Genomic DNA, 9,292 nt, shown 5'->3' with positions numbered 1-9,292 from the left:
CAGGCTTGCTCATCGTCCCAAGCGGCCTCTACTCACTAGTCACTCGGAGGGTCTAGGCAAAGTCTTGACCAGCATTTGATGAACGGGATAGAAGCACCCATGGGAGCCCCGCCCTGCAGGGCACTTGGTAACTGACCTGAGCACCGTGCCCTTTGTCCCACTCGTACTTAGATAGGACACTCCTCTCCCGTGAGAGGTGGGCAGGACAGTAGTGAGTCTCCCTTTCATACCAATTGGGAAACTGAGGCCTGAGAAGATGGGTTCAGCTGGAACGGAATGTCATTCATTGGTCAGTGCCCATGGCCATGGTTCCTGCATACACAGCTCCCCCAGCCCCTGCTTGCCTTCTGGCAATCGAGCCAACCATGACAGGCTACACACGCCGTCTTCCATAGGCCGCCCCTGCCAGAGGACCTCCCCCTTTCTCGGCACACCCTCCCCGACCCCAAGCCTACACCTGCTGCCACCTCTGCCTGCCCTGCCCTCTAACCAGGCACTTCCTAGGGGCAGGGATGCCACGGCCCTCCATGGCCCCAGCAGCCAACACGGTGCCTGAATCTAGCAGAAGCTCGAGGGGTTTTTGAAAGATGTGGATGTGAGACTGGCTCCTCCAGGGAGTGCGGCCCCGCCGGGTGGTTAGGACCCGGTGGAAACATCCTCTCCGCGGCGGCTCTTCTCGCTGGCTTCCCAGAGCTTCGAGCTTCTCGGAGGGTCCAGGTGAGAGGTGTGCCTCCCATCTCCACGGGGCCCTGCTTTCCTTCTCCCTTGTCCTGGGGCCGCTCTTGGTGAGTGTGGAAGAGAGAACAGACGGGCGGGTGGGTGGACAGACTCTCGGACGGATGACAGAGATGGCTGGGTGGGAAGGTGGAGGAAACACTTCCCTTTTGGGCGGTGGGTTTGGGTTTTGTTTTTTTCCGTGCAGGCAGCTCTAGGAATATAAGGATGGAGATCGAGCCAGAAGGAATCCAGGACCCCGGGCAGCCCCACCTGCCAATTCCCCCACAGCCCAGGCTCTGCTCCCACCACCAGCACTCACCCCATCTTCCCTCAGACTCAGGGGCCTCAGCCCCATCCTTGCCTTGCTCTGTTGCCCATAGCAACAACCCAGACCCGACCTTCCATGTGGTGAAGCCCCAGGTTCCTTCTTTCCCAGGTTGGCAGAGCCAAGGCGTCCTGCCTCCGTACCCTCCAGAGCTGGGGCCCAGCCTTTTTATCAAATCACTAGAGGCCCGATGCACGGAATTCATGCAAGGGCCTTGGCCCAGGCCCCCGCCCGCCGCCACTGTGGCCAGGGGCCTCTGCCGCCTCTGCCTCGGCTGCCTCTGCCTTGGCCCCCCGCCCACTGCGACTTTGTCCAGAAGGAAGGACGTCCAGAAGGACGTCTGGTCTCATTAGCATATTGCCCTTTTTATTTTTATAGATATTCAGAAAAGAAGCTCCCAAGAGCCCCTTGTCGAGCAGAAGGGAACTTTCCAGGGTGGTGGAAAAGGATACTCGAGACCCAGGCCTGTCCACTTCCTGTTGTCCAACAGCCAGCACTCACCTGTAGGGCTCTGCAAGCTAATGGGATGAGAAAGTGAATTTGTCATTTAAGTTAGTTGTAATTAATTTTAAAAATTAAGTAGCCATCGATGACCAATGGCGACCACAGGGAACGGCAGTCCTGGGGCTGCTCTTGTGGCAGGTTTTCGGGTGCGGGGCCTCGGCCACTCCTGCCGAGGGCGGCGTCACTCCGGCTCCCAAACAGTCCCCACCAGAGGCAGCTGCTCTCGGTCTCTCCCCGCGTCCCATCTCAAAAAGAAAAACCCCTCAATCCAAGCACCGATGTTATTCTCGCCTTTTATTCCAGCATCTCCCAGAGCTCCAATATGTACAGACTTTATTTATACACAGATAATATACACCATATATACGTATTTATATATATTCACACACCAGCCCACACGCTCTCATACACGCACACACTCACGCCCTTCCAGGAGGGGCGCGTGGCCACCTCTGAGCCCCGCTCGGCCAGACAAGAGGCGCTGGGCTTGCCAGGCAGTTGTGAGGTTTTGTGTTTTGTTTTGTTTTTAAAAAGGCCATTTCCTCCAGAGGAGTCTTCCCTCTCCACAAACCCAAGCCCCTCCCCCAAACTCTAAATTTCATCTTGTTTTAAAAGGAAGAGGTTTCCTCTGCTCAGCCAAGACAGTTACTAGAGATCAGGCCTGTCTACCTGGGTGGTTACTAGAGACCCAGCCTGTCCACATGGATAATAACTAGAGACCCAGCCTGTCCACCTGGATAGTAACTAGAGACCCAGCCTATCCACCTGGGGTAGCTACAAGAGACCCAGCCTGTCCACCTGGGGTAGTAACTAGAGACCCAGCCTGTCCACATGGGTAGTAACTAGAGACCCAGCCTGTCCACCTGGGTGGTTACTAGAGACCGAGCCTGTCCACATGGGTAATAACTAGAGACCCAGCCTGTCCACATGGGTAGTAACTAGAGACCCAGCCTGTCCACCTGGGTGGTTACTAGAGACCGAGCCTGTCCACATGGGTAATAACTAGAGACCCAGGCCCATCAACCTGGGGTAGCTACTAGAGACCCAGCCTGTCCACCTGGGTAGTAACTAGAGATCCAGCCTGTCCACCTGGGGTAGTTACTAGAGACCCAGCCTGTCTACCTGGGGTAGTAACTAGAGACCCAGCCTATGCACCTGGGTAGTTACTAGAGACCCAGCCTGTCCACTTGGGTAGGTACTAGAGACCCAGCCTGTGCACCTGGGTCATTACTAGAGACCCAGGCCCCTCCACCTGGGGTAGTTACTAGAGACCCAGCCCGTCCACCTGGGATAGTAACTAGAGACCCAGCCTATGCACCTGGGTAGTTACTAGAGACCCAGCCTGTCCACCTGGGTAGTTACTAGAGACCCAGCCTGTCTACCTGGGTAGTTACTAGAGACCCAGCCTGTCCACCTGGGATAGTAACTAGAGACCCAGCCTGTCCACCTGGGGTAGTAAGTAGAGACCCAGCCTGTCCATCTGGGTAGTTACCAGAGACCCAGCCTGTCCACCTGGGTAGTTACTAGAGACCCAGCCTGTCTACCTGGGTAGTTACTAGAGACCCAGCCTGTCCACCTGGGGTAGTTACTAGAGACCCAGCCTGTCCACCTGGGTAGTTACTGGAGACCCAGCCTGTCCACCTGGGTAGTTACTGGAGACCCAGCCTGTCTACCTGGGGTAGTTACTGGAGACCCAGCCTGTCCACCTGGGGTAGTTACTGGAGACCCAGCCTGTCCACCTGGGTAGTTACTGGAGACCCAGCCTGTCCACCTGGGTAGTTACTAGAGACCCAGCCTGTCCACCTGGGGTAGTTACTGGAGACCCAGCCTGTCCACCTGGGTAGTTACTGGAGACCCAGCCTGTCTACCTGGGTAGTTACTAGAGACCCAGCCTGTCCACCTGAGTAGTTACTAGACACCCAGGACCATCCACACAGCCCTGTGCAGGTCCCTGGAAGGCGATTCCACCCACACTCCCGGGGGCCCTGGCCGGCCGAAGGTCCCACGCAGGCCGAGAGCGGGGCACGGCTGCAGCTCTGCTCCCTGGGTGGGGGCTATAGCGTCAACAGTGGCACCTGCCAAATGAGGAGGGTGCTGTCCGTCTCCCCGCAGGGGGCCGGCCTCCCGCCCACACCCGAGGCACTGCCGAAGTTCCGGTAGCCCTGCCCGCCAGAGATGATGGCCACGGAGCAGATCTCCTTGCGGTGGGCATCGCGGGCGCACGGCCGACTGCGCACCCAGACATCAGGGTCGTCGGCCATCTCGTAGATGGAGCCGTCCTCCTCGCTGTGCTCCAGGGCGGAGCCATCAGTGGGCGCGGGTTCCCGCACTGAGAGCAGCGGGCCGGGGAGGTGGGCCGTGGAGCGCAGCCGGTACTGCAGGAGAATGCCCTTCTTGCGGGTCAGCTCCCGGCCCACGTGGCTGGAGGGTGCGGGCGCTGGCTCGGGAGCCTGCCCGTCCGGCTTGTCCTCCTCGGCCTTGGGGCCCTCGGCCTCCTCCTGGTCCGTCCGTAGGATGTCCAGAGCCAAGATGCTGGTAGCCACGGCCAGGAAGGTCACAGGCCCGCAGTGACCGTTGAGGGAGACCATGCCTTTCCCTGCAGACGTGGGGCAGAGAGAAGGGGCCAAAGGTCCAGAGCTTTAAGCAAGGCACCCACCCGTCTCTGGGAGAACTTTCTGATTGTGGGGTTTGGGGGGTTGTAACTGCAATCTATATTGGAACCTTGTCAGGGGGCCATGGGTCTGGGGTAGGGCTCGCCCATGCTCCAGGCTACTTTCTCGGGTGAAGCAGGACAAGAGTGACCTTAGAAAGCACGGGGGGACCCTCAGTATGAAAGCGCCTGCAGCTCCCTGCCTGAGCCACCCACACGGCTCAGGGCCTTTGCCCACACCATTGCCTCCATCTACAGAGCCTTTCCCACCCACCCGATTCTATAACATCCGTGGAAGCCCAGCTCGAGCTCCTCCACAGCACATCCTTCCGGAAATCACCATGGAGAGCTGATCACTCTGTCTCTGTGCCCAGAGTCCGTGGGCCCCCACTTAGCACCTGCCACCCTGGACTACAGCCACCCCACCAGACCATCACTCCTTGGGGGCAGGGTCTCTCTGCCCAGTACATCCCTGCAACCCCAGGACCCAGCCCAGGATGAATATGACCTATATGATGCAAGCAGGAAATCTCAGAATGTAGGGGTTTTCTTTAGCAGAGAGCTTGAGATCTGGTGGGGCTGGCCTCCCTTGGGGCTCCTCCCTCCCACTCACCCCTGCTCTCAGGGAGGAGGCAAAGAGCGGCCCAGGGCTCTGGGGTCCTCCCTGACCCACTTATCCTCCTGGGCCCTGCTACCACACATCAGGGCAGACCTTCCTCTAATCTATGCACACATGTTTGTACAAAGCCCCCACCCCAAGGAGCCCTCAGTTATGTCTATCTCTGGAGCCTGGACGTTTTGAAGCTGCTGTGGGGCAGGAGCAGAATGGGCCCGGCAGAGTCTCTGCTGTCAGTCAGGTGTCTCAGCCAGTCTTCAATCCACCTGGCCGATATGCACTACTGTGCCCATTTGCCAGACTGGGAAACTGAGACTCAGATAGAAAGTGGGAGGCTATGGGGCTGAGATGATTTAATTGCATTGTACCACAGTGCTGCCTGAGATAACCAAGAAAACTGGAGAACAGACACCCACAAACATCTGGGCATGATTCACCATGCCCCCAGGCCCCTCCATCTGCAGCTGACTCCTGGGCCCCAACAAGACTTTCCCAGAACCTCACCTGTGATCTTGGGGATGCCTTCCAGCCGAGGCACGGGCAGCAGGACGATGATACCCTGGTCGGTGCCCACCCAGAGCAGACCCTGGCAGATCAGGAGGCTGGTCACGCACACATGCTTCTGGCCTGCAGTGAGAGAGGTGAGCATGAGCAGAATGCTCCCGGGGGCAGCAGCGGGTTCTGGGAGCCACCTCAAATTGAGGAAGTGGTACCCCCCGGGCTCCTCCGGTGAGACAAGCAAGAAGCTGGACGGGGTATGGTTAAGAGCTGGGGCTTGGGAGGCTGACGTGGCTGGGGCCTGGCCCCTGGACGCCAGAGCCGAGTGCTCCCTTACCCAGCCTCAGTTTCCTCCCGTGTAACCTGGGGCTGCTGCAAGGATGCAACGAGGGAACGCCATAGAGCACGGTGCTGGCTCCTGTGAGCTTCCACAGAGAGGGGCTGGGTGCTCTGGCACACGGGGCAGGCCCAGGGCCCACACCAGGGTCACCACCAGGGTCACTCCGCCTGGGAGTGAAGCCAGGGAGGCCTGGGAAGGTGCAGGTTTGAGGTGAAGGAGGTTGGTGCAGACGGGATGCATGGGAGGGGCCAGGGCGGATACGAGAAGCAAAGCAAACTGACAAACTGCTGCAGCCCTAACTTTCCAGCCCGGGCCGGACGTGTTGCCCACGGGCCTTCCTCCCTGCAGTCCCTGGGCCGACAGCGAAGAGGACAGCTCGGTGCCAGGAACGAGCATGTTTCCGATGTCGGCCCAGGTTAGCTCTTGTCGGCGATCCCCTGGGTGTGGCTCTTCTTTTTAGCAAACAGTGATGGCAAGGAGGGTCCCACTGCTCTGCACAGGGAGGAAGACAGTGTGGGCTGCACAGCCAGTGCCGAGAGCAGGGCAGGCAAGGACGAGTTTCCTAGCCTTGTCCTGAGGATGAAATGAGTCGAGGCATGTGAGTCACTTGAGCCAGCGCCGGCATGAGGTGTGCACAGACGGTGCTGTCCGCCGTTATAGTGGCTGTTCCATTGCCAACAGTCGGGTCAGTGAGGATGGGCGTGAAGAAGAGGCCCAGAGCGGACGCCTGGCTGCCCAGAGGGCTGGCCCGCTTCTGGCCCAGATCCTTCGGCCCCGCTGAGAGGGGCTGACTCTCCCGGAAAGGAAATTCTAACTCCTGCCACGCATCTTGGCAATAACAATGACACGTGATGTGTGAAATGATGCTGAGAGCGGTGGTCCTCAACCTGGGCCTGCAATTGGCACCACAGGAGGGCTCCCAGCTGGGGACCCACCCTCTAGAGGTGAGGCCCCAAACGGCGTTTCTAGCAAGGTCCTTGGTGGCACGGATGCTGCCCGTCCAGGGGCCGCATGTTGAGAAAACTGCTTTGGAGCGTCGGCTTTAGAGCACTCATGTTTGCTCTAGTCTGACGTAAGCCTTGCAGCCACTGAGAGGCATGCAAGGCACAGAGGCTGTGCCCATTTCCCAGATGGGAATGCTAAGGCCCAGGGTTCTCCCAGCTGGTGAGTGCAGGGTGGGGAGCCGCACTCGAGCCCCTGCCTATTACAGCCTGGTACTCCCAGTGCCTCTCAGCTCTTGCGCAAATTGCCTCAGGTCCGTACGAGGAGGGGTAGGGGCCTCCTCTGCAGAGCAAACCGTCTCGGAGGAGAATGATGGGGCTCCAGTCACCCCGGAAGAAGGGTTTCATTATGGGCCCGCACAGCCTTGTCTAACCCAGCGTGCCCTATCGTCACCCATCCATTCACTCGGAACCCCGGGGCATTCCCAGCACCTATTGTGTGCAGGATTCCGCCCTCAGTGCGGAGGCACAGCCGAAACCATACACAATGTTCTGCTCTTGAAGAGCAAACACTCTAGAACTTTCTGGCATGATGCTAATGTTCTCTACCAGAATGTCCAATTATATAGCCATTAACCACATGACTACTGAGCACTTAAAATGTGGCTACAGGGTACAGGGCTTCCCGTGCAGTGGGGCTGAGGGGTTGACTTTTTCATTCCATTTAATTTTAATAGTGGCTACCGTGTCCGTGCAGTGGGGCTGAGGGGTTGACTTTTTCATTCCATTTAATTTTAATAGTGGCTACCGTGTCCGTGCAGTCCTGGCAAGGGAACATGGGACATGAAAACATAAACAAGGAACATAAACACTGGCAGAGGATTCCAATGGGGTGATGGGAACAGGGGAGGGGAGTCCTGGGACTTCATGCCTCAGTCTGCTTCCAGGAAGGATGGGGAGGTAGGTGTGAGGATGCAAGATCAGGATGACAAGGAGAAGGCAGCCATGTCAAGGCAGCACATGCATGGGAGACAGCACATGCAAAGGCCCTGTGACAAGAACGAGCTTAGCAGGCCGGTGGAACAGACTGAAGCCAGAGCAGCTCGGAGACCAGGGCAAACTCGAGGTGAGCAGAGGGAGGTCAGGACGAGTCGGGGTAAGGACTGTGACTGTTCGCTCTGAGTGTGATGAGAAGCTACCAGAAGGTCTACCAGGTGAGTGATTGACCTGATTTTAAAGGAGCGTTTTAGCAGTGTGATGGAAGAAGGGGGCGTAAGATGATGACAGCGACGCAATGGTGGCAGGATGAAAATGAGAAGCCAACAGGTTCGAGGTCCGTTTTGAAGCAGAACAACAGACCCGTTGACAGACCAGAGTGGGAGGAGAGAAAGGGGAGGAATCTAGGGCAACTCCGAGGGTTTGGTCTCGTGCAGCCGGGTACATGGCAGTGACACCGACGGAGATGGGGGAGGAGCGGGCTTGGGGTGGAAGTCCAAGTTCTCGGCCGGATGTGCTGCTTGAGATGCACGTTAGCCAGCCAAATGGAGCTGTCAGCAGGCAGGGAGATATATGAGTCTGGCAATACGACGCAAACTCAAAAAGTCATATTCATAGTATTGATTCGATGTGGAAATGCAAACCACACCGAAAAAAGCCAGTTCATCACTTGACGGCAGGCGCTATTTATTTCACACGCAGCATCTGCGTGTCCGTGGAGCCGGGACTCTGCCCCACACCTGCATCAACTACTAGGACACCTCCGGTCCCGCTCCGGCCCTCGGGAAGTCCGAGCAACAGGCTCAGGCTACCAGCTCCCTCTCGTCACCAGCTGTCTTCCCTCCTGGCCCTGGCCAAGGCCTGTAACTACCCTCTTCTCCCTTCTCCTTACTTCCTGTTCGCTGTCCCAAATACAAGCTGCATGAGGGCAGAGGCCTATCCGTGCTCGAGGTCCATTCCCAGTACCATGGCCCATGGCAGACACTCAAAAAGTATCCGTGAGTAAATGGGTGGGTGAATGAATGAATGAATGAATGAAAAATATAGGAAAGTGGAAAAGGAAACAGGTGCTGATGTCACCGATTAACTGTGTGAATTAACAAGTCACTTTCATTGATCAATGACTATTACAAACCTACCTTGCTCAATTTTATGATTATTAGAAATATACATGTACATACATATACAGCATATATAGAGATAATATATATACACGGTTGAGCACAGCTCTTAGCCCTAGTACACAATCAATAAAGGCAGGCTATTAGGAAAACAGCTATAATTATTAAAAGGACCTAGACTCTTCAGACCAGCTCCACCAGAGCCATAAACCCACACAAACAATAAAGCCAAGCGCGTAAACAGTGGCAAATTTTTCATCTCTAGCGCCTCACCTCCTTTTCCGGGGCCCCGGGATCCTGCAGACCAGAAGGAGACCATTTCCTGATGCCCCTGCATCCTCCCGCCCTCCCCTCCCCATCCCCACCCCCGTTCCCATAGCCGAAACCCAGCGAGCGAAAGGAAGGCAGCGAGAAGCCAAAAGAGACGCCGGAATTGAGAAATGACTTCATCATCAGACCTCAATCCGGGGCCCTTCCTCCTCCCCCTCCGCCTCGAGGGAAAGAGCAAGGCACCTCACAAACAGTCCGAGAGAAAAAAATTCTAATGGTGGATAAATATTTTATCACAGAGACTTAATGCAGCA

The 9,292-nt window shown here is 56.9% G+C and overlaps 1 protein-coding gene across 2 annotated transcripts in view; it reads right to left on the bottom strand.

The window, feature by feature from the left end:
- Nucleotides 1-3,285: 3,285 nt before the first annotated feature.
- ARHGEF10L (Rho guanine nucleotide exchange factor 10 like) overlaps nt 3,286-9,292 on the bottom strand; it is a 145,972-nt gene continuing 139,965 nt past the window's right edge. For both annotated transcript variants that reach the window (XM_054720815.1, XM_028155506.2), the window contains 2 exons: nt 5,317-5,439; nt 3,286-4,142 (listed from right to left, as the gene is read on the bottom strand). In XM_054720815.1, the coding sequence (XP_054576790.1) occupies nt 3,601-4,142; nt 5,317-5,439 (665 nt within the window). In that variant the 3' untranslated portion in view covers nt 3,286-3,600. The remainder of the gene's footprint in view (nt 4,143-5,316; nt 5,440-9,292) is intronic.

The sequence above is a fragment of the Eptesicus fuscus genome, chromosome 9 (genome assembly GCF_027574615.1).
Source record: "Eptesicus fuscus isolate TK198812 chromosome 9, DD_ASM_mEF_20220401, whole genome shotgun sequence".
Lineage (NCBI taxonomy): Eukaryota > Metazoa > Chordata > Mammalia > Chiroptera > Vespertilionidae > Eptesicus > Eptesicus fuscus.
The sequence above is the reverse complement of the archived record's forward strand: the minus strand, read 5'-3'. Positions and strand labels throughout refer to the sequence as shown.